This window comes from Macaca mulatta, chromosome 16 (assembly GCF_049350105.2).
Source record: "Macaca mulatta isolate MMU2019108-1 chromosome 16, T2T-MMU8v2.0, whole genome shotgun sequence".
Taxonomy (NCBI): Eukaryota; Metazoa; Chordata; class Mammalia; order Primates; family Cercopithecidae; genus Macaca; species Macaca mulatta.
Window position 1 is genome coordinate 67,298,895 of NC_133421.1, and position 24,951 is coordinate 67,323,845.

Here is a 24,951-nt window from a genome sequence, read left to right on the forward strand (position 1 = left end):
CAGAATAAATGGTTTAGCAGTGGTGGAAGAGGCTCCTGGAGTGTAAAGTGACACAAGCAAGTTTCATGTCAGTCTTATTCTTTGCTTCCTTGTAACTGCCACATAAAAGGTGCCCAACATATGTATCGTTCATTGATGAATCCAGTAACCCCAAGACAATGGTCATCTTCTGTGACTGGCAGACAATTCACAGCTCTAGAATTTCTATAAAGAAAAGGCTAGGATGGGCGCAGTGACTCACGCCTGCAATCTCAGCACTTTGGGAGGCCAAGGCAGGCAGATCACGAGGTCAGGAGTTCGATTCCAGCCTGGCCAACATAGTGAAACCCCATCTCTACTAAAAATACAAAAGTTAGCCGGGCATGGTGGTGCACACCTGTAGTCCCAACTACTCAGGAGGCTGAGGCAGGAGAATTGCTTGAACCGGGGAGGCAGAAGTTGTGAGCCGAGATGGCATCACTGCACTCCAGCCTAGGCAACAGAGCAAGACTCTGTCTCAAAAAAAAAAAAAAAAAAGAGAAAAGGCTGAAGGCCGGGTGCAGTGGCTCATGCCTGTAATCTCAGCACTTTGGGTTTGTTTGTTTGAGATGGAGTCTCACTCTGTCACCCAGGCTGGAGTGCAATGGCATTATCTTGGCTCACTGCAACCTCCACCTCCCAGGTTCAAACAATTCTCCTGCCTCATCCTCTCGAGTAGCTGGGACTACAGGTGCACACCACCTTGCCCAGCTAATTTTTGTATTTTTAGTAGAAACGGGGTTTCACTATGTTGGCCAGGCTGGTCTTGAACTCCTGACCTCAAGCGATCCTCCTGCCTCAGCCTTCCAAAGTGCTGGGATTACAGGTGTGAACCACTACACCCGGCCATAATCTCAGCACTTTGGGAGACTGAAGCAGGAGGATTACTTGAACACAGTTCTAGACCAGCTTGGGCAACATAGTGAGACCCCTGTCTCTACAAAAATTTTAAAAATTAGGGAAATATGGTGGCATATGCCTGTAGTCCCAACTACTCAGGCAGCTGAGGCGGGAGAATTGCTTGAGCCCAGGAGGTCAAGGCTGCAGTGAGCCACGATCACACCACTGTACACTGTACTCCAGCCTGGGTGACACAGGGATACCCTGTCTCAAAAAAAAAAGAGGGATGCTTAGGCATGGCCATGTGATTGGAAGGGAAACCAGCAGACTTTTGTCAAGTAAAGAAAAATATCAAGGTTTTAAAGAATTAAAGTTAACTTTATTTAGATGTCTTACTAAGGACTATAGATTGAGGCCTCTAGCCTAGGAGCAGGCTCTGGCCCAGTGTTTCAGACCCCTGCTTATATACAGGGGTGGAGGTTCTGTATATGCAAAATCCCATCAGACTTGCTCAGAATTACATGAAAGCAGAATCACAGCAAGGTTTGTGTGTCAGAGTACATCTGGTCCTGGATCACAGAGGTATCATCACTAACCCCGTCAGATGTCATTTTATGTGTAGGAGAAGTCAAGGATTAAGGCCATTCCTTTTTTTTTTTTTTTTTTTTTTTTTTTTGAGACAGGGTCTCACTCCATCACCCAGGCTGGCATGCAGTAGCACAATCATGGCTCATTGCAGCCTCAACCTCCCAGGTTCAGGTGATCCTCTCACCTCAGCCTTCCGAATAACTGAGACTGAGACTACAGGTGCACACCATCACACCCAGCTAATTGTTGTATTTTTTTTGTAGGGACGAGGTTTCACCATGTTGCCCAGGCTGGGGGTCATTCATCTTTTAAGGAATGCAGTGACTCAGGCAAGAGGACAAGAGACGTGGGGGCTGTGTGTTCTGTTTTGTTGTCTTCAAAGCATCTTTCTGGAGAGCTGCAGGTCTCCACAGAGTTAGAAGCTTTGGAAAATTATGCTGGCAAGCAGAAATGGGCCAAGGTGGCTTACGTTTGCTACTTTGTCTCACACTTGTCTAAAAACTGTGTTGTCGGCCGAGTGCAGTGGCTCATGCCTGTAATCCCAGCACTTTGGGAGGCCGAGGCAGGTGGATCCCGAGGTCAGGAGACTGAGACCATCCTGGCTAACACAGTGAAACCCTGTCTCTACTAAAAATACAAAAAAATCAGCTGGGTGTGGTGGCATGCACCTGTAGTCCTAGCTACTTGGGAGGCTGAGCCAGGAGAATCACTGAACCCGGGAGGCAGAGGTTGCAGTGAGCTGAGATTGTGCCGCTTCACTCCAGGTTGGGTGAAAGAGCGAGACTCCATCTCAAAAAACAAAAACAAAAACTGTGTTGTCTATTAAACTATGTTGGCTTTATTTCAGATGGCCTGGATGCTGGAAATTGTGAGAAAACTTAAATCCTCCCCCAGCTTCCTTTGACACCACCACTACCCTCTCCTACCCTCTTCCTCCCATTATTCTCTATTAGTTTACCTGCTCTCTTCCTCTCAGATTCAACAGAATTTATAATTTTACATGTATTTGATTGTTTCTTTCTTATCTTCCTTCTCCACAGCTGTAAATGCCGTAACAGGGACCACGGCCGGATTACTCACCATTGTGGCCCCAGTGCTGGGTACAATGCTTGGCACACACTACACTCTCAATAAACATCTGTCATATAAACAAATGAATTGTGATTATGTATCATATGCACAAGTCAACACAAGTTATGTATTATGAAAGGGAGAACTTGAATTTTCACAGAAGAAAATGTTGATTCCTCCCTTCTTTTCTTAAACACTTGGCCTTTTAAATAATTAATTAATTTTAATTGATACATATAAAATTGTAGGCCAGGCACGATGGCTCATGCCTGTAATCCCAGCACTTTGGGAGGCCAAGGTGGGCGGATCACCTGAGGTCAGGAGTTCAAGACCAACCTGGCCATCATGCTGAAACCCCGTCTCTACTAAAAATACAAAAATTAGCTGGGCGTGGTGGCGGGCCCCTGTAATCCCATCTACTCAATAGGCTGAGGCAGGAGAATCGCTTGAAGGGATGCGGAGGCTGCAGTGAGCTGAGATCACACCACTGCACTCCAGCCTGGGCAACAGAGTGAGACTATGTCTCAAAACAAAAAAAAAATTGTATATATTTATCATGTACATGAAGTTCTGAAATATGTATATATTGTGGGATGGCTCAATCTAGCTAATTAACATATGCATTACCTCACATGCCTATCATTTATTGTGGTGAGAACACTTAAAATCTACTCTCTTAGGGCGGGAGTGGTGGCTCACGCATGTAATCCCAACACTTTGGGAGGGTGAGGCGGGTGGATCACCTGAAGTCGGGAGTTCAAGACCAGTCTGGTGAACATGGTGAAACCCTGTCTTTACTAAAAATACAAAAATTAGCTGGGCGTGGTGGTGGGTGACTGTGATCCCAACTACTTGGGAGGCTGAGGCAGGAGAATTGCTTGAACCCAGGAGAAGGAAGTTGCCAAGAGCTGAGATCACACCACTGCACCCCAGCCTGGGCGACAAGAGCAAAACTCCATCTCAAAAAAAAAAAAAAAACAACAACGAAAAAAGAAAACACTACTGTCTTTGCAGTTTTCAAGAATGCAATACATTAGTTTTTGATGGTTTTGTTTTTTTGAGATTGAGTCTTGCTCTGTCGCCCAGGCTAGAGGGCAGTGGCGCAATCTCGGCTCAACAACCTCTGCTTCCTGGGTTCAAGTGATTCTCCTGCCTCAGCCTCCCGAGTAGCTGGGACTACAGGTGTGTGCCACCACACTCAGCTAACTTTTGTATTTTTAGTAGAGATGGGGTTTCACCATGTTGACTAGGTTGGTCGTGAACTCCTGACCTCAAGTGATCTGCCCGCCTCAGCCTCTCAAAGTGCTGGGATTACAGGCATGAGCCACCACGCCTGGCCTAATATATTGTTATTAAACACCTATAGTCATTGTGTAGTACTACAGTTATCTTAAATTTATTTCTCCTATCTTGGCCAACCAAGGTGGCTCAGGCCTGTAATCCGAGAACTTCAGGAGGCCAAGGCAGGAAGATCACTTGAGCTCAAGAATTCAAGAGCAGCCTGGGCAACATGGCAAGACCCTTTCTCCATAAAAGTAGAAAAAAAGTAGCCAGGTGTGGTGGTGTGCACCTGTAGTCCCAGTTACTCAGGAGGCTGAAGTGGGAGGATCGCTTGAGCCCAGGAAAGTCAAGGCTGCAATGAAATAAGATTTCCACTGCACTCCAGCCCAGGAAACAGAGTAAGACCTTGTCTCAAAAAAAAGCAAACAAGCCCATAAGCAGACAAAAAAAAAAAAAAAAAAAAATCAAAAAACGTATTCCTCCTAATAGTGTGTATCCTTTGACCAACAACTCCTCAACCCCTCTCTCTCTTCCAAACTTTTGGCTTTGAGGTTGGTGTTTTAAAATAAACAGGGATATTTACTAACAGGCCTCTGCCACAGGTCACTTCTGCAGGGAGTTTATCGCTCAGCGAGAGAGAAAGCTGTCCCTGTGAGAGCCTCTTCTGCTCCAGACACAACTCCAGGTCAGTTAACTAAGTCCTGCTTGTTCCTTAGTTTGGAGCCTGGCACTCTGCCTGTAGTATTTTGCACAGAAGATACAGACCTTTCTAGAGAAAGAAGGAAATTCCTCCATCACTCGTTCCCAAACATCCCTGCTTGCCCTCTGTTGAGAACACTTTAGTCATAGTTTGGATCAAATTCAGGAAAGGAATGGGAGACACAGACGCTTTCTGAAAAAGATTTTTTTCATTAGGGCAAACACTGTCTGTTTTCCCGTTGGTACCAGGTGGGGCCCTGGAGTTTATTTAAGTTCTCATTCAGGGAAAGACCTGGCGTTCTAGCATAGCTTGGCCAACTCACTGGTTTCCACTCAGGACTCCAAGGCAGGGTGGAGCACAGGACACTGGCACAATGCCTTCCTGAATTCAGTCTGTGTTTTTTTGTTGTTGTTGTTGTTGGTTTTTGGCTTTTTTTTTTTTTTTTGAGACGGAGCTTCGCTCTTGTTGCCTAGGCTGGATGGAGTGCAATGGTGTGATCTTGGCTCACTGCAACCTCTGCCTCCCGGGTTCAAGCAATTCTCCTGCCTCAGCCTCCAGAGTAGCTGGGATTTCGCTTTATATATATATATATATATATATATATATATATATATATATATTTTTTTTTTTTTTTTTTTTTTTTTGGCGGAGTCTCGCTCTGCCGCCCAGGCTGGAGTGCAGTGGCCGGATCTCAGCTCACTGCAAGCTCCGCCTCCCGGGTTCACGCCATTCTCCTGCCTCAGCCTCCCGAGTAGCTGGGACTACAGGCGCCCGCCACTGCGCCCGGCTAGTTTTTTGTATTTTTTAGTAGAGACGGGGTTTCACCGTGTTAGCCAGGATGGTCTCGATCTCCTGACCTCGTGATCCGCCCATCTCGGCCTCCCAAAGTGCTGGGATTACAGGCTTGAGCCACTGCGCCCGGCCTTCGCCTTTTATATTTTTAATAGAGGCGAGTTTCTCCATGTTGGTCAGGCTGGTCTCAAACTCCCAACTTCAGGTGATCCACTGGACTCAGCCTCCCAAAATGCTGGGATTACAGGCGTGAGCCACTGTGCCTGGCCCTGAATTCAGTCTGTCTACTGCTCTGGGTTTCTTTCACCTGATACCTTTCATCTTTCATACTAACATCTGTTCCGGTACCTACATGTGTCACACTGGTGGAAGCTACAGCAGCTGTCTTCAGCAATTTATGGGTATGTGCTTAAAAAAATTTCCTTAGAAGCCCAGGAGTCCCCCTTACTATTTCTGTGCATAAAATGGGTTATAGCAATATTCCAGAATATATAATCTCTGTGTGTGTGCCTAAAACTCGATTACTCCAATAAATGAACTCATTTTATTTCCTGATGAACCTCATAAAAGACAATCCACCCCTTCCCCTGAACATACTCTGTTCTTCTCCCCTTCTCCCTGGGGCATTGGATTAGGGCCCCAGTGACAGGAAAGAATGGCATCACCAGTTCAAAAACTGCTGCTTTATTTTCTTTATACAACCAATTACCATTTTCACATAATTTGCTCAAGTGTTTATGCCTTTTCTTATTTCACAAGGTTTCTTCCTTCTTAGGACACCCGGTTCATGTCCCCATTTTCAGGTCAAGAAACTGAAGCTCAGGGAGTCTCAGCAGGGAGACCAGACATCCAGGCTACCTTAACACGGTCTGAGTTTATGACTGTTGTTCTGGCATGAGGTTTGCCTAACTTTGGATATTAAAATTATATGGTCGTTCTAGGTCTAAGTGACTAGAACCCACCTAAGTGGTGGTGAGTAAGAGTGGCCTCCCAGGTCATTGTTCTTTTTGTTGCACCTGCTGTGTTCTGAATGTTTGTGTACGCCTAAAAATTCATGTTGAAATCCTAACCCCCTAAGTGACATTAGGAGGTGGGCCCTTTGGGAGGTGATTAGGTCACAGGAACAGAGCCTTCATGAATGAAATTAGTGCATTATAAAAGAGGCCCAAGAGGGCTGGGCGCAGTGGCTCATGCCTGTAATCCCAGCATTTTGGGAGGCTGAGGCGGGCGGATCACCTGAGGTCAGGAGTTCGAGACCAGCCTGGCCAACATGGTGAAACCCCATCTCTACTAAAAATACAAAAAATTAGCTGGGTGGGGTGGCAGGCACCCATAATCCCAGCTACTCGGGAGGCTGAGGCAGGAGGATCACTTGAACCTGGGAGGCAGAGGTTGCAGTGAGCCGAGATTGTGCCATTGCACTCCAGCCTGGGCAACAAGAGTAAAACTCCATCTCTGTCTCAAAAAAAGAAAAAAAGGTCCAAGAAAGACCCCTTACCCTTTGTACCATGTGAGGACACAGCAAAAAGATGGTTATCCCTGAACCAGTATTTGAACCTTCACACCAGACACCGAATTTGCCAGCTTCCCAGCCTCCACAACTATGAGAAATACATTTTTGTTGTTTATAAGCTACCTAGATTTTGTTATTTTATTATAGCAGTCAGATCAGACTAAGGCACACCCTAAAGAAACAAACACAGAAAGGGACAGAGATCTCACACACACAGACAAATTCACATGGGTCTCTGTTCAAGAGAATCCTGCCTGAGTCCTACAAAAGTAAGGAAGCATCTGTGAAGCAAATATTTCCCTTTCTCCCACTAATGGACCCATTTTGTATAGCATGAGTCTTACACTATAGTTTTATCTAAAACATGGCACTCTGAGAAAAGCATGATGCAGAAGAGTACACAGTGTGCTACCATTTATGTTTCAAAAGAGGGAAGATTTATATACATTTATTTTTTAAAATACTACCAGAGGGATATATGAGAAATTGATAACAGGCTGGGCATTGTGGCTCACACCTGTAATCCCAACAGTGGGAGGCCAAGGTGGACAAATTGCTAGAACCCAGGAGTTCAAGACTAGTGTGGGCAACATGGCAAAGCACTGTCTCTAGAAAAAAAATACAAAAAATTAGCCAGGTGTGGTGGTGTGCAACTCTAGTCCCAGCTACTCAGAGGGCTGAGATGGGAGGATCACCTGTTCCCGGGGAAGTTGAGACTGCAGTGAGCCATGATTGTGCCACTGCACTCCAGCCTGGGCAAGAGTAAGACTATGCCTCAAAAAAAAAAAAAAAAAAAAAAAGGCCAGGCACCGTGGCTCATGCCTGTAATCACAGCACTTTGGGAGGCTGAGGCTGGCAGATCACCTGAGGTCAGGAGTTCAAGACCAGCCTGGCCATCATGCTGAAACCCCGTCTCTACTAAAAATACAAAAATTAGCTGCGCGTGGTGGCGCATGCCTGTAATCCCAGCTACTCAGGAGGCTGAGGCAGGAGAATCACTTGAACTCGGGAGGTGGAGGTTGTGGTGAGTCAAGACCACGCCATTGCACTCCAGCCTGGGCAACAAGAGCGAAACTGTGTCTAAAAAAAAAAAAAAAAAAAAAAAATTAAGTGATTGACTCTGGAGAAAGAAATTGGGTAACTCAATGGCAGGATTGAAGGAAACTTTTGGTGGTACACACCTGTAATCCCAACTACTTGGGTGGCTGAGGCACAAGAATTGCTTGAACCCAAGAAGCAGAGGTTGCAGTGAGCCAAAATCATGCCACTGCACTCCAGCCTAGGTGACAGAACAAGACTGTCTCAAAAAAAAAAAAAAAAGTTCCTTTCAGAGTTGGAAGAATAAATAGCTGAACACAGCCAGAGCCACAGGTTATCTCCCCTGGGTGTCATTTTTTGTATTTCTCCTCTGTTATTTCATCCTGACTGTCTAGGCCTTAACCATCTTTGTTCTAGCTAAATTTGTAACTGGATCTTTGTTTTATCACCTTTCCTAGATGTGCAAATCCAGTATTTCTACCCAGGTCTGTGAAACTTCAAAGCCTGTGCTCCTAAACATACTATGTTTCCATTTGCTCTACTGCTGATGAAAGATGAGCTTAAGTCTTCCATTGATTACAGATTTTTTTTTTTTTTTTGAGACGGAGTCTCACTCTGTCGCCCAGGCTGGAGTGCAGTGGCCGGATCTCAGCTCACTGCAAGCTCCGCCTCCCAGGTTCACGCCATTCTCCTGCCTCAGCCTCCCGAGTAGCTGGGACTACAGGCGCCCGCCACCTCGCCCGGCTAGTTTTTTTGTATTTTTTAGTAGAGACGGGGTTTCACCGTGTTAGGCAGGATGGTCTCGATCTCCTGACCTTGTGATCCGCTCGTCTCGGCCTCCCAAAGTGCTGGGATTACAGGCTTGAGCCACCGCGCCCGGCCTGATTACAGATTTGTCTATTTCTTTGAGATCTGTCAATGTCTGCTTTATGTATTTTGAGACTGTTATTAGATGCATACAAATTTAGAACTGTTATATTTTTCATCATTACACGTCCCTCTAAATCTCTTACTTTAACCCTTTTCCTGTTTGCCCTGAGAATACTCGCCAGTGTCACTTGCAGCTGTAGCACTGACCCCAAGAAGGTGACAATGCTGTCAACATTCCACAATGATACTGTGATTGAAGTAGACAACAGAAATGGAAAGAAAGCTAAGAAGCCAGCCGGGCACAGTGGCTCATGCCTGTAATCCCAGCACTTTGGGAGGCCGAAGTGGGCGGATCACGAGGTCAAGAGGTGGAGACCATCCTGGCCAACACAGTGAAACCCCATCTCTACTAAAAATACAAAAATTAGTTGGGCATGGTGGTGCGAGCCTGTAGCCCCAGCTACTCGGGAGGCTGAGGCAGGAGAATCGCTTGAACCCGGGAGGTGGAGGTTGCAGTAAGCCGAGATCACGCCACCGCACTCCAGACTGGTGACAGAGCAAGATTCCATCTCAAACAAAAACAAAAACAAAAACGAAACAAAAAAAAAATTAGCCAGGTATGATGGCACATACCTGTAATCCTGGCTACTCTGGAGGCTGAGGCAGGAGAATCCCTTGAACGCGGGAGGCGGAGGTTGCAGTGAGCTGAGATCACACCACTATATTCAGCTTGGGCAACAGAGCAAGAGTCCTTCTCAGGGGGCGGGGCGGGGCGGTGGGGGCGGGAAAAAGCCATGTATCTTTGTGGATTATAACAAAAATATGGAAGCAGTGGACTCAGCTGATCAGATGTTCGTTTCTTATCCAACTGAGTGCAAAAGCACAAGGTTTGGTATAAATTATTCCACCACCTTCCAGACATTACAGTGCAGGAACTAAATTAGAAAATTATCTATTTACAAACAGAAAGTAACCAGGAAAGCACACTGGAGTATACGGCATGAATTAGTCATAAATACAAGTGGTATCACAACCATTCTGAGTCAAACTATTTTATTGACCAAAAGATGCCTGTGGAAACAGGAGGTGAGTACCCTAAGCCCTCACTCCTTAGTACTCTGCGTGGTGATGTAGTCCTGGAGAAGTGCCTGCACCTCTGTCCGCCGGCTCATCTTGGTGGCCTTGCCCTGAAAACGGCCTTTCTTCCCTGCTCCTTTGCCTTCCAGGACCTCAGCCACCCTGGGGAACAGAGGTATAGTCAGGGAGACTTTGAGGGAAAAGTCACACACACAAAAAAGGGCAGCTCTGAGTCTTTTTCCAGGGACTGGGGGAGGGATAAGAAGAGTAGATGACTTCTAGGAATGTTTCTTAAAAACACTTGCACATTGGCCGGGCGCGGTGGCTCAAGCCTGTAATCCCAGCACTTTGGGAGGCCGAGACGGGCGAATCACGAGGTCAGGAGATCGAGACCATCCTGGCTAACACGGTGAAACCCTGTCTCTACTAAAAAATACAAAAACTAGCCGGGCGAGGTGGCGGGCGCCTGCAGTCCCAGCTACTCGGGAGGCTGAGGCAGGAGAATGGCGTAAACCCGGGAGGCGGAGCTTGCAGTGAGCTGAGATCCGGCCACTGCACTCCAGCCTGGACGACAAAGCCAGACTCCGTCTCAAAAAAAAAAAAAAAAAAAAAAAAAAAAAACACTTGCACATGGCCGGGCGTGGTGGCTCAAGCCTGTAATCCCAGCACTTTGGGAGGCCGAGATGGGCAGATCACAGGGTCAGGAGATTGAGACCATCCTGGCTAATCCGGTGAAACCCCGTCCCTACTAAAAAATACAAAAAACTAGCCGGGCGAGGTGGTGGGCGCCTGTAGTCCCAGCTACTCGGGAGACTGAGGCAGGAGAATGGCGTGAACCCGGGAGGCGGAGCTTGCAGTGAGCTGAGATCCAGCCACTGCACTCCAGCCGGGGCGACAGAGCGAGACTCCGTCTCAAAAAAAAAAAAAAAAAAAAAAAACCACTTGCACATAGGCTGGGGGCGGTGGCTCACACCTGTAATCCCAGCACTTTGGGAGGCCAAGGCGGGTGGACTACCTGAGGTCAGGACTTCAAGACCAGCCTGACCAATAGGATGAAACCCCGTCTTTACCAAAAATACAAAAATTAGCCGGGTGTGGTGGTATGCGCCGTAATCCCAACTACTCGGGAAGCTGAGACAGGAGAATTGCTTAAACTCGGGAGGCAGAGGTTGCAGTGAGCCAAGATCGTGCCATTGCACTCCAGCCTGGGCAACAAGAGTGAAACTTCGTCTCAAAAAAACACTTGCACATGTGCACGAAGATATATGTACCATGATCACATAAGGCTGAATAACTAAAAACAACATCAGTGTCTATGAATTGGGCTAGATAAATTATGTTAATCTCTAGGGAGCAGGGTGAGCACCTGTAATCCCAGCACTTTGGAAGGCCAAGGCGGGAGGATCACTTGAGGTCAGGAGCTCGAGACCAGACTGGCCAACATGGTAAAACTCTATCTGTCCTAAAAATACAAAAAAATTGGCCGGGTGTGGTGGTGTGCACCTGTAATCCCAGTTACTTGAGTGGCTGAGGCAGGAGAATTGCCTAAACCCAGGAGGTGGTAGCTGCAGTGAGCTGAGATCGTGCCACTGCACTCCAGCCTGGGTGACAGAGTGAGACTCCATCTCAAAAAACAAAAACAAACACATTTCATAAAAACAAAAACAAAAACATACATGTGAGATGTGGAGCTAAAAGACCCTCATCTGTCAAACTGGAAATGACGGTAGTAACAATTATCTCTGCTCAGCCCACCTCACATGCCCATGATGTAATTAAATGAGATCGCAGATGTGATGGTCCTTTGAGTCAGTAAAGGAATGTATCTGTAGGATACAGGCTCTACTACATGTGCAAGAGAGTCCACCTAGGATTACCTGGGCCCCAGGGTCTCCACAGACGCAGGTGGCCCTGCCAGTAAGAAGAGTCCAGCACCTTTCTCATCGCCCACGGTTAAGAATAGGAGGGTCTCCTAGGAGGTAAGACAAGGAGATAAGCCCTGATACTTAAGGATGTAGAGTTAACCCCCCTAAACCCTGCACCCTCTTCAATCTTAAGAACAGATTATTTCCCCCTAAACCACCAAGTGACGCTCCTGATGAATGATAATCCCCCTCCACACTGGCCCACCAGGGCCAAGAAACTTTTTGAGAGCAACTACGGGAACTTAGGTGAAACATTAAGAAGGCAGCAGAAGACTGCTGTTCCTGGTTAAGCATAAAATGCCTTTCATGGTTTCACTCTCGCAAACTTTTCCCTACCATACGTCCTTTCCCTGCCGCTGCCTAAACCACCAGGTTTCCCTCTGCCTGGCTGCGTCTGCCCCTTGTCTGTCTGATGACCTCTAAGCAGTCTTCAAGGCCCCCTTCCCTGAAACCTCCCTATCCTTCAGGTAATATACTCCTTCACCTCTAGCATTCATCACTCTATCGTTCTAAATTATAAATGTCAACACACACATTTGTCCTCCAGACTAGAACATGAGCTCCTTGAGAATCAGTTCTGTCTATACAGAAGAATTATGAAAAGAGAGATACACAATGCTTTACCCACAGTAGGCATTCCAAAGAAGGGTTTTGGAGTAAATACAAAAGAGAGAGTGGAGCATGGTGGCTCATGCTTGCAGTCCCAACTACTCAGGAGGCTAAAGTGGGAGGATTGCTTGAGCCCAGGAGTTCAAGACTGCAGTGAGCCATAATCATACCACTGCACTCCAGCCTGGGTGACAGAGCAAGACTCTGTCTCTGAAACAAACAAACAAACGAATAAAAAGACAGACCTGGAAATCTCTAGGCTAAAGACCATCAGGAGTGGGAAGAATAAGCCAGAGGAAGAGGAAAATGGATGGGGATGGCTTTCAAAGGGGCTTGCCCACTCCTGTATTCACTTTTTTTTTTTTTTTTTTTGAGACATTCTGTGTTGTCCAGGCTGGAGTGCAGTGGCGCAATCTCAGCTCACTGCAACCTCAGCCTCCTGGGTTCAAGCAATTCTCCTGTCCCAACCTCCCAAGTAGCTGGGTCTACAGGCACCCACCACCACACCCAGCAAATTTTTGTTTTGTTTTGAGACAGAATCTCATGCTGTAGCCCAAGCTAGAGTGCTGTGGCACAATCTCAGCTCACTGCAACCTCCACCTACTGGGCTCAAGAGATTCTCGTACCTCAGCCTCCTGAGTAGCTGGGATTACAGGCGCACGCCACCACGCCTGGCTAAATTTTTATATTTTAGTAGAAATAGGGTTTCACCATGTTGCCCAGGGTGGCCTCAAACTCCTGAGCTCAGGCAATCCACCCACCTTGGCCTCCCAAAGTGCTGGGATTACAGGCGTGAACCACCATGCCTGGCCTGATTTTTATATTTTTAGTAGAGATGGGGTTTCACCATATTGGCTAGGCTGGTCTCCTGGCCTCAAGCGATCCACCCACCTTGACCTCCCAAAGTGCTGGGATTACATGCATGAGTCACCATGACCAGCCCACTCCTGTATTTCTAATATTGGATCCTCAGGACACATAAACCTGAATGGCTCTGAGGAGCTAGAACTCTGATGAAAGGAGCTCAGAAGCTGATAAACATACAGCCCTAGAAAGAGCAGTAACATAGATCTAGGTCAACACCTAAAACAGAGCTTGGCACATAGCTAGTGCTAAGAAAACAGTATTGAATGAATGGCTATTTCCTACTCCTCATGTATTCATGTGGAGGGACTTCAGCTAAACTAGCGCCCCTCACTTATGTCTCCCTAGGTCTCTATCCAGGCCGGGGTAGAGAATCTCATGCTCCTCTTACCTCTGACCCAATCTCATTGGCAATGATATTCATGAACTCTGAATCACCCTCCTTCCTAAAACAAAGGACACAGACATGAGACCCAGGTTGGAGTGGTGGCTGTGAAACTGCAGGAAGCCTGGCCCCTCCTTCTGAAGCTGGCCTTGCTGCTGCCTATTTGTACACATAAAGTCCCACATCCCTTAGCCAAGAGACAGTACTGGCTGAGAGCCAGCAAGCTGCCCTTCTCAGCCTCTGCAGTTTGGATTCAACCTCCAGGTTTGTCTCTATCTCCCTTAAATAGGATTCACTAGGATAAGCAGAAATCTGTTAGAGAGTAAAGTAAGTAGGGGACAGTCCTAAAGAAAGATACAGGCTGGACGCAATGGCTCACACCTATAATGCCAGCACTTTGGGAGGCCGAGGTGGGCAGATCACTTGAGGTCAGGAGTTCAGAACCAACCTGGCCAACATGGGGAAACCCCATCTCTACTAAAAATACAAAAGTTAGCCTGGTGTGGTGGCACATGCCTGTGATCCCAGCTACTCAGAAGGCTGAATGAAGCACGAGAACTGCTTGAACCCGGGAGGCACAGGGTACAGTGAGCCGAGATCATGCCACTGCACTCCAGACACAGTAAGACTCCATCTCAAAAAACAAAACAAAACAAAACAAAAAAACAGGCCGGGCGCAGTGGCTCAAGCCTGTAATCCCAGCACTTTGGGAGGCTGAGGCAGGCGGATCACGAGGTCAGGAGATCGAGACCATCCTGCCTAGCATGGTGAAACCCTGTCTCTACTAAAAAATACAAAAAAACTAGCCAGGTGAGGTGGTGGGCGCCTGTAGTCCCAGCTACTCGGGAGGCTGAGGCAGGAGAATGGCGTGAACCTGGGAGGCGGAGCTTGCAGTGAGCTGAGATCCGGCCACTGCACTCCAGCCTGGGTGACAGAGCAAGACTGTCTCAAAAAAAAAAATTAAAAAAAAAAAAAAAGATACAGAGTTACAGCAAAGATGTTAACATCAAACCCAGGAGGCCTGGTAGGTAACGTATTTCTTTTTTTTTATTTTTTTGAGATGGAGTCTCACTCTGTCGGTCCAGGCTGGAGTACTGTGGCGTGATCTCCGCTCACCACAACCTCTGCCTCCCAGGTTCAAGTGATTCTCCTGCCTCAGCCTCCCAAGTAGCTGGGACTACAGGCATGTACCACCATGCCTGGCTAATTTTTGTACTTTTAGTAGAGAAGGGGTTTCACCATGCTGGCCAGGCTGGTTTCAAACTCCTGACCTTGTAATCCACCCGCCTCAGCCTCCCAAGTGCTGAGATTACAGGCATGAGCCACCGCGCCCGGCCAGTAACATATTTCTTAGGATCTACCCAACCTTGAGAATGCCAGTGAGCAATTCACCTCCCACTGTACACTGCATATAGAGAAGACACTGAGCCCTAAGCCCAGCACAGCCCCCATTCCTTGTCTCCAGCTCCTAATTTCTCACCTGTGTAACACGACCACACCTCCCCAGTCTGGGCTGTTCCTGAGGCTATGGGCAATGTGCACAGCCAGGTCTCTGAGCAGATTCAGGTTATTCTGAAATGGATATGGTAACTCAGTAGATAAATGGAAAGGATAACAATAGAGAGTATCAGCTTCCCTCCACCTCATTCTTCCCTCACTCCTACTTTGACAAACTACACATTTGCTTCGGCAGAAGACCAAGTCTGCAGAGCCTATTCTAGGCAGGGCCCATGCCCTCTCTACCCGCCAGGGAATACATCACCTTCTGCAGGATCTTGGTGGAGTTCTGGAGCTTTTTCACTGCTTCCACATGATCCTCTGCTCCACACCTGCAAGAGAAAGGTCAGTGGAAACCTGCGCAGCTTCCCAGTTGTTTCTGATGTTGGGGACATAAATCAGTAACTTCCTTCTTGCTATGGTGCCTCCCTGCAGTCAGGGACCAGGAGATATTCTGAGGAGGTCTCTTAGGCAACTGGGAGAAAATATACGAAGGAATTAACTGTTTTTCGTGGTTCTGATTGACTATCCAAAGTACTTTATCATTTACGATTGCATCTTATCTCCCAGAGGGAAGAGATTATGTCCAAAATCTCAGCAATGGGAGGCAACTGAAGGTATTGAAAGACGCATACTTAAGCAGAGCAGTCAGTGCTTTTTCAGTTCCATGACTTCTCTCCATCCACTTCAGCACCCGGTTCCCAGCCAGAAATATCAGGTTGGTTTTATTCTTTTTCCCCTTCTCAGTGCCCAGAATCTTAATGACCTACATGAGGCAAGGGGGTAACACACACACACACACACACACGGGCGTGTGCGTAAACCACAGCAGATCCTAGAACCTAAGGCAGGAGAAACCTATCTTTTCCTCAGCTCTGAAACAGTGAAGGGGAGATTTCACTTAGGACTCCTCAATTATCCCCCTCTCCCACTCCCAGCCCCATGTGATCCCCTCTCCCCAATCCCTCTTCTCAGCCACTCCACAGCCCTTCCTCACTTACCTGAAGGTCACTGAGATTGCTCACATGGGTCCCACAGCACATGTTGGAATCAACGCCCTTAATGCTAACAACACGAACGGGCCCAGCATGATCATCCGGCAAACCCCGGCCTCTCACCTGGACTCAAGGAGAGCGGAGGGACTGTCTGAATCTGATGAGGAACGCCTGGAGAACCATTGTGCAGAAGCCACCCCTCTGGCTCTACCCTTACCTGCTCCACCTCAGGATCGTCCAGGCTCAATTCTCGGACATTCACAGGCAGCCGATCTCTGATTTTTTCATTGACGCTCTGCTCAATGGCAGCTACTTGCTCTGTAGTCATAGAGGGGGTGTCCAGCTCAATCGCACTCCGAAATCTCCCTAACTCCCTATCAGAAGTAGAGTGGCCACAGATAACACATCTTACCGAACAAGAAAAGCTGAAAGCTTTTCCTCTAAAAACTGGAACAAGCATACCCTATCACCACTTTTTTTTTTTTCGAGACAGGCTTGCTCTGTCACCCATGCTGCCATTTAGTGGCAATCACAGCTCACCACAGCCTTAATCTCCCTGGCTCAAGCAATTCTCCCACCTCCGCCTCCCTCCCAGTGCTGGGATGGGCCTGCCTACAGTTAGTCTTACGCCTGCCACTCACCATGATGTTGTCTTCAGCTTAAATAGATGGTCAGCAACTGCCGTGATGAGATGCTGCCCTAAGCAAAGAGAGCAAGAAACAGGAGAAAAGTGAGAAGTCCACATACTCCCACAATGATAAAATAGAGCCACAATGATAAAAGCACAGAAATTATCCTTGTTGAAAACCTTCTAAGCACTTGGTAATACACTTTAGATACTTTATTGAAAATCACAATGAGAATTCTGCAAGAGGCCTTGTGATACCATTTCACAGATGAGGAAACTGAAGCCTAGAGAGATCAAATAACTTGCCATGGCAATGTAACTTATAAGGGGCTGGACGTGAACTTAAGTTCTTTTTTTTTTTTTTTTTTTTTCAGACAGTTCCATTTTGTTGCCCAGGCTGGAGTGCAGGGGCTCACTGCAGCCTCCACCTCCCAGGATCAAGCGATTCTCGTGCCTCAGCCTCCTGAGTAGCTGGTATTACACACGTGCATCACCGCACCCAGCTAATTTTTCTACTTTTAGTAGAGACGGGGTTTCACCATGTTGGCCAGGCTGGTCTTGAACTCTTGACCTCAAGTGATCCACCCGCCTTGGCCTCCCACAGTGCTGGGATTACAGGTGTGAGCCACCGTGTCCAGTGAACTTAAGTTCCAATATGCAGCATTCATCCATTCAACAAGTACCTACCACATGCAAGGCACAGGGCTTGACATAAGAGATACAGCAGCATCCCTGATTGACAAGAGTGACGATGAGAAGAAAGAAGAGGAAGAGGAGGAAGAAAAGGAGAAAGAGGAGGAACTGACTATCAAGGAAGAGGGAACAAGACAGCTAAAGGCCTTCAGGAAGAAAGAAGTAGGGTATGTCAAAGGAATCCAGAGATGACAAGCACAGCCAGGATGTAGCCAGCAAGAGGTGAAGGGGCACCAGATGAGGCTACAGCAGTAGACAAGAGCCACCCAGATACAGCTTGTATGCCATGATAAAAAGTTTGGCTTTACATGAAGACCTACAGGAAGCCTCTGAAGAGCTTGAAGCAGAGGAGTGACATAATATTTTCACTTTTTAAAATTTATTTCAGCTGGGCGCGGTCGCTCACTCCTGCAATCCCAGCACTTTAGGAGGCCGAGGCAGGTGGATCACGAGGTCAAAAGTTTGAGACCAGCCTGAAACAACATGGTGAAATCCCATCTTTACCAAAAATACAAAAATTAGCCAGGTGTGGTGGCACGAACCTGTAATCCCAGCGACTCAGGAGGCTGAGGCAGGAGAATGGCATGAATCCCAGGGGCGGAGGTTGCAGTGAGCCGAGATTGCACCATGGCACTCCAGCCTGGGCAACAAAGTGAGACTGTCTCAAAAAAAACAAATAAAAATAAAAAATAAAGGCCAGGCATGGTGGCTCACGCCTGTAATCCCAGAACTTTGGGAGGCCGAGGCAGGCGCATCACAACGTCAGGAGATCCAGACCATCCTGGCTAACATGGTAAAACCCTGCCTCTACCAAAAATACAAAAAATTAGCCGGGCATGGTGGCAGGCGCCTGTAGTCCCAGTTACTCGGGAGGCTGAGGCAGAAGAATGGCATGAACCCCAGAGGCGGAGCTTGCAGTGAGCCGAGATCGGGCCACTGCACTCCAGTCTGGGCAACAAAGTGAGACTCCATCTCAAAAAAATAAATAAACAAACAAATAAATAAGATAAAATAAAATTTATTTCATTTTACATATTCATTTTTATTTATTTTTGGTTTTATTCATTTATTTTATTTATTTATTTTTTTTTTTAGAGAGTCTCACTCTGTCACCCAGGCTGGAGTGCAGTGATGTAATCTCGGCTCACTGCAAACTTTGCCTCCAGGGTTCAAGCGATTCCCCTGCCTCAGCCTCCCAAGTAGGTGGGATTACAGGCACCCGCCACCACACCTGGCTAATTTTTGTATTTTTAGTAGAGTCGGGGTTTCACCATGTTGGTCAGGTTGGTCTCAAACTCCTGACCTCAGGTGATCCGCCCACCTCAGCCTCCCAAAGTGCTGGGATTACAGGCATGAGCTACCGCGCTCAGCCTGTTTTTATTTCTCTTGTTTACATTTCCACTTCAAGTTATATTTATTTATGACGGGTGCGGTGGCTTATGCCTGTAATCCCAGCACTCTGGGAAGCCGAGGCGAGCAGATCACAAGGTCAGGAGTTCAAGACCAGCCTGGCCAACATGGTGAACCCCCATCTCTACTAAAAATACAAAAATTAGCCAGACGTGGTGGTGCATACCTGTAATCCCAGCTACTCAGGGGGCTGAGGCAGGAGAATCACTTGAACTCAGGAGAAGTTGATTGCAGTGATCCAAGACTGTGCCACTGCACGCCAGCCTAGGCAACAGAGCGAGACTGTGTCTCAAAAAAAAAAATTATTATTTTATTTATTATTTTGAGATGGAGTCTTGCTCTGTTGCCCAGGCTGGCATGCAGTGGTGCCATCTCAGCTCACTGCCACCTCTGGCTCCAGGGTTCAAGCAATTATCCTGCCTCAGCCTCCCAAGTAGCCGGAACTTGGGTGGAGACAGAGTGAATGTGAGGCAATCAATTAGGAAACTGTTAGAGAGGTTCAGGGTGAAGACAGTTAGGCACTGGGACTAGGATGACAGTGACCATGGAAAGAAGTGGACAGACTTAGAAAACAAACCAACAGGCCGGGCAGGGTAGCTCATAACTGTAATCCCAGCACTTTGGGAGGCTGAGGTAGGCGGATCATCTGAGGTCAAGAGCTCAAGACCAGCCCGACCAACACGGTGAAACACCATCTCTACTAAAAATACAAAATTAGTCAGGCATGGTGGTGGGTGCCTATAATCCCAGCTACTCAGGAGGCTGAGGCAGGAGAATCGCTTGAACCCAGGAGGCAAAGGTTGCAGTGAGCCGAGATTGTGCCACTGCACTCCAGCCTGGGCGACAGAGTGAAACTCTGTCAAAAAAAAAAAAAAGAAAAGAAACCAACAGGACTCAGTGACTGGCTGGCTGTCTACGCCTGAAGAGGTATCTGGAACGACTTCCAGAACTTGAGTGACTAGGTGTATCCTGATGCCCTGCAATGAACACACAGGATGCTAATGAAAGACCGGGACGGAGGGCAATGAACACACAGGATGCTAATGAAAGACCGGGAGGGAGGGGAAGGCTTTTTGTTTCATTTCGGACATGTTGAGTTTGAAAGGTTGTGAGACATCCAGATGGAGATATCAAGTGGGAAGCTGATAATACCTAAATCCAGCAATTATTCTAATACTTTTTTTTACTTCAATTGTTCATGTTGCTGTTATAATATTTAGCATATCCTTCCTGAATTACAGCTGATTCTGAATAGTCTGTCTCTTCCAAAAGGTTAACTCCTAGAGAACCCAAACTACATCTCAGTCATCATGGCATCCCCATACATGGCAACTGCCCTGGTGTTATGTCCCCCATCCCAGCCTTTACCTGAATGCTGCTGCATGTGGTCAAACCTCCGCTCCCAGTCTACCCGAACCAGAACCTGGCTTCCTGGATCCAGGGGTGTCTGTGTGAAATGATCAGCCTGCTCCCCGCGGCGAGTCACTCTCAGCACAGAGATGTCATTGATTGTACCATGGTCATCAGGCTGATAGAAATAAGTAAACATAATCAATGGCAAGGCAGGGCTCACCCTAACTCCTAGGTACAAAGACTCTCTAGGGTGAGAGACAGACCCAGAATTTGGGCTCCCTAAGAGAGATGGAGAAAGCAATGCCAAATGAGATGAGTCCACTTTGTTCCATGAGAGGATTCTCAGTCCTTTTCATTCTAAACACCTACGTGTTGTGATCTTCAGAATAACAGAATTTAAAAAAGAGACTGTAACTATAGCAATAAAAATTTTAGCAAAACTCAAAGAACCTTAATCCTCAACTCTCACTGCCTTAATCTAGATTCTTTAGTAGTCTCTAAAATGATCTGATTTGGGCCAGGCGCGGTGGCTCACGCCTGTAATCCCAGCACTTTGGGAGGCCAAGGCGGGCAGATGACGAGGTCAGGAGATCGAGACCATCCTGCCTAACACGGTGAAACCCCGTCTCTACTAAAAATACAAAAAAATTAGCCGGGCGTGGTGGTGGGCGCCTGTAGTCCCAGCTACTCAGGAGGCTGAGGCAGGAGAATGGCGTGAACCTGGGAGGCGGAGCTTGCAGTGAGCCAAGAACGTGCCACTGCACTCCAGCCTGGGCGACAGAGCGAGACTCCGTCTCAAAAAACTAAAAAATAAAAAAATAAAAAATGACCTGATTTTTTCTCCCTCCCTCCACTCCACCCTCTTGCAGTGCTACTAGAATTAGATTCAAAAATGTTCATTTAGTCTGGGCATGGTGGCTTATTCCTGTAATCCCACCACTTTGTGAGGCCAAGGCAGGAGTATCGCTTAAGATCAGACTGGACAACATAGTGAGACCCCACCTCTATGAAAAATAAAAAATGAGCTGGCCATGATACTACCTGCTACTTGGGAGGCTGAGGTGGGAGAATCACTTGAGCCCAAAAGGTTGAGGCTGTGGTGTGCTATGATTGCGCCACTGCACTCCAGCCTGGGTGACAGAGTGAGATACTGTCTCATTAAAAGAAAAAAAAAAAAGGGCCGAGTGCAGTGGCTCACACCTGTAATCCCAGTACTTTGAAAGGTCAAGGCAGGCAGGTCACAAGGTCAGGAGATTCAGACCATCCTGGCCAACATGGTGAAACCCCATCTCTACTAAAATACAAAAAATTAACCGGGCATGGTGGTGCGCACCTGTAGTCCCAGTTACTTGGGAGACTGAGGCAGGGGAATCGCTTGAACCTGGCAGACGGAGATTGCAGTGAGCCGAAATCACGCTGCTGCACTCCAGCCTGGCAACAGAGCAAGACACTGTCTTAAAAAAAAAAAAAAAAAAAAAAAGTTCATTTAAAACAGTTTCGGCCAGGCACGGTGGCTCAAGCCTGTAATCCCAGCACTTTGGGAGGCCGAGACGGGAGGATCACGAGGTCAGGAGATCGAGACCATCCTGGCTAACACGATGAAACCCCGTCTCTACTAAAAAATACAAAAAAATAGCCGGGCGAGGTGGCGGGCGCCTGTAGTCCCAGCTACTCGGGAGGCTGAGGCAGGAGAATGGCGTAAACCCAGGAGGTGGAGCTTGCAGTGAGCTGATATTCGGCCACTGCACTCCAGCCTGGGCAACAGAGCGAGACTCCGTCTCAAAAAAAAATAAATAAATAAAAATAAATAAAACAGTTTCAAGTGCCAACTGCTTATAAAAGACTGTGCCAGCCCCAGAATACAATGTAAACAAGATATGGTGCCTCATGGAACTTAAGGGTCTAGAGAACAGAGGCTGGAAAACAGACACTTGCAATATGACCTATAACATGCCATAACATGAAAAAGTATATGATGTTAGAGAACCTCAAAGGAAAGAGACCTAACAGTCTTGGGGAATCAAAAAAGACTTCCTGAAAGAAATGCTGCCTAAAATGAGACCTTCTATGGATACTTGAGGTCACAGGTTTTCCTTCAGCAGATCAGGGAACTCTTCACATTGGGAAAATCACCATAATAATGACTGACATGAAATTAGAACTTTCTCAGTACCAAGTCTGCTCAACATGTTCTCTCATGTCACTTATTTGCTTAAGAACCTGCATGTAGGCCGGGCACGGTGGCTAAAGCCTGTAATCCCAGCACTTTGGGAGGCCGAGGCGGGTGGATCACGAGGTCAGGAGATCGAGACCATCCTGGCTAACATGGTGAAACCCCGTCTCTACTAAAAATACAAAAAACTACCCGGGCATGGTGGCAGGCGCCTGTAGTCCCAGCTACTCAGAGGCTGAGGCGGGAGAATGGTGTGAACCCGGGAGGTGGAGTTTGTAGTGAGCCGAGATCGCGCCACTGCACTCCAGCCTGGGCAACACAGCGAGACTCCGTCTCAAAAAAAAAAAAAAAAAAAAAGAACCTGCATGGAGGCTAGGGCAGTGGCTCATACCTGTAGGCCCAGCACTTTGGGAGGCCAAGGTGGGAGGACAGTTTGAGGCCAGGAGTTCAAGATAAGCCTGGGCAATAAAGCGAGACCTCATCTCTACAAAAAATCAGCCAAGCATGTTGGTTGTGCGCCTGTAGTCCCCACTACTGGAAAGGCTAAAACAGGAGGATTGCTTGAGTCTGGGAGTTCCAGGCAGCAGCGAGCTAGGATCAGGCCACTGCACTCCAGCCTGGGTGATATAGTAAGATCCTGTCTCTTAAAAATAAAAAAGAAAGAAAATAACCTGCATGGTACACTGCAGTTTCCTGAATGAAACCCACACACCTTAATACACCTTTTTTTTTTTTTCTTTTGAGACGCAGTCTTGCTCTGTCCCCCACGCTGAAGTGCAGTGGCACAATCTTAGCTCACTGCAACATCAGTCTCCCTATTCAAGTGATTCTCATGCCTCGGCCTCCCGAGTAGCTGGGACTACAGGCACCTGCCAGTATGCCTGGTTAATTTTTAGTACAGACAAGGTTTCATCATGTTGGTCAGGCTACTCGGGAGGCTGAGGCAGGAGAATCACTTGAACCCAGGAGGCAGAGGCTGCAGTGAGCCGAGATCATGCCACTGTGCTCCAGCTTGAGATTCTGTCTCAAAAAAAAAAGAAAGAAAGAAAGAAAGAAAAGCCTTTCTCATAATGCCCACCTTTGTTGTTATTATCCTCCTCTTCCATGTTCACAATGTACCCCACTTGCGCTCATGCTGTACCTAGTCCTCATCACAGCACTGATAAGTATGCTCTCTGCTGTACTACTGGAACCCGTCTATCTCACCTGAACTCCTTCAGGAACATCTTTTTCAGTCCCTAACAAACACCCGAAGCTAATTCCTTCCTTGGGGCCTTTGTACCCGCTATCCTATCTGCCTGAATACGCCCCCTTCCCCCAGCACCACTAGATAATTGCAAAGACTCACCCCCTCACTTCGTTTAGGCCTCTACTGAAGTAAATTACCCTTCATCTAGACAAGTAACCCATCACTCTCTTTCCCTTTACTTGGTTTTTATTTATTACTTATACTTAGCACACACAGTTGTCTTCAATCAACATTCCACGTATATAACGGCACCGTGTTGTTTACCGGTTATCCTTACAGCCTGGAATAATATCTAGCACAGGTTAAGTCTAGATAAGCATTTGCTGATAAATACTTATTGAATGAATAACAAAATGAATTAAGCTAAGGCTCATCTGAATTCATTATGGCTGAGAAAAAAGGGGCAGGAGAGCATTTCCTGCCTGAGCACAAAGAAATTTGGGGCTTCCTGAGAAGAGATTGGCTTGGTACCTGTCCCCCGCCCTCAGGGAAAAGCAGTGTGTCTTCCAGCACCACGTGGAAACCGCTCAGCACTTTCTTGCCGTTGCTCCCTTCAGTCTGCAGCTCCGCGGGACGGCAGGAGACCACGGTGGTGGTAAACTGAAGGGAAAGGAATGAGAGAATAAGCCCCGCCCCCAGCCCCAGCCCTCTCCACACCGGGACTGAATCCCTCCACGTGGCACCCTCTTCCCCAAACCGCCTTGCCGGCCGGGCAGTCTCAAGTGCCTCGCCCGTGACGCCGTACCTCTCGAGCATAGCTGTCACGCTGACACCGGAACGCCATACCTGCAGGCGCGGAGAGAGGTGCACGCGCAGGGAAGCCTGGGAGCGAACGGAGAGCGACGTGGGACAAACGTCATTAAGGGAGCGTGTCTGCGTAGAAGCAGGAGGGTAAAGAATGGAATGCGGGCCGGGCGCGGTGGCTCAAGCCTGTAATCCCAGCACTTTGGGAGGCCAAGGCTGCCACCTGAGGTTGGGAGTTCGAGACCGGCCTGACCAACATGGAGAAACCCTGTCTCTACTAAAAATACAAAATTAGCCGGGTGTGGTGGTGCATGCCTGTAATCCCAGCTACTTGGGAAGCCAAGACAGGAGAATCACTTGAACCCAGGAGGCAGAGGTGACGTTGAGCCGAGATCACGCCATTGCACTCCAGCCTGGACAACAAGAGCAAAACTCTGTCTCAAAAAAAAAAAAAAAAAAAAGAAACCCTTGGCTGGGAACGTTGGCTCACGCCTGTAATCCCAGCATTTTGGGAGGCCGAGACAGGCGGATCACGAGGTCAGGAGATCGAGACTATCCTGGATAACATGGTGAAACCCCGTCTTTACTAAAAATACAAAAAATTAGCCAGGCGTGGTGGCGGGTGCCTGTAGTCCCAG

The 24,951-nt window shown here is 47.5% G+C and overlaps 1 protein-coding gene across 3 annotated transcripts; it reads right to left on the reverse strand.

The window, feature by feature from the left end:
- Positions 1 to 9,747: 9,747 nt before the first annotated feature.
- Positions 9,748 to 24,403, reverse strand: AARSD1 (alanyl-tRNA synthetase domain containing 1). 3 transcript variants are annotated; one of them, XM_077971795.1, is made up of 12 exons: positions 24,356 to 24,403; positions 24,041 to 24,169; positions 20,163 to 20,322; positions 16,705 to 16,762; positions 16,281 to 16,437; positions 16,070 to 16,186; positions 15,704 to 15,834; positions 15,334 to 15,400; positions 15,052 to 15,143; positions 13,578 to 13,632; positions 11,666 to 11,760; positions 9,748 to 9,950 (listed from the first exon to the last, which is right to left on the reverse strand). In XM_077971795.1, the coding sequence occupies exons 3-12, from the start codon at positions 20,176 to 20,178 to the stop codon at positions 9,815 to 9,817; spliced, it is 924 nt and encodes a 307-aa protein (XP_077827921.1). In that variant the 5' UTR covers positions 20,179 to 20,322; positions 24,041 to 24,169; positions 24,356 to 24,403; the 3' UTR covers positions 9,748 to 9,814. The 3 variants fall into 3 exon arrangements, with proteins under 3 accessions (XP_077827921.1, XP_014975293.1, XP_028692364.1); XM_015119807.3 differs by having other exon boundaries at positions 24,315 to 24,371; XM_028836531.2 differs by lacking the exons at positions 11,666 to 11,760; positions 13,578 to 13,632 and having other exon boundaries at positions 24,315 to 24,371.
- Positions 24,404 to 24,951: the final 548 nt, after the last annotated feature.

What these genes read in the sequence shown, in the direction of transcription:
- AARSD1 (XM_015119807.3), bottom strand. Translation starts at nt 24,353, where the DNA reads ATGGCGTTCCGGTGTCAGCGTGACAGCTATGCTCGAGAG. An exon ending in GTGACAGCTATGCTCGAGAG is followed by an intron (nt 24,170 to 24,314) that starts GTACGGCGTCAC and finishes CTTTCCCTTCAG; the next exon opens with TTTACCACCACCGTGGTCTC. An exon ending in TCCCTGAGGGCGGGGGACAG is followed by an intron (nt 20,323 to 24,040) that starts GTACCAAGCCAA and finishes TATTTCTATCAG; the next exon opens with CCTGATGACCATGGTACAAT.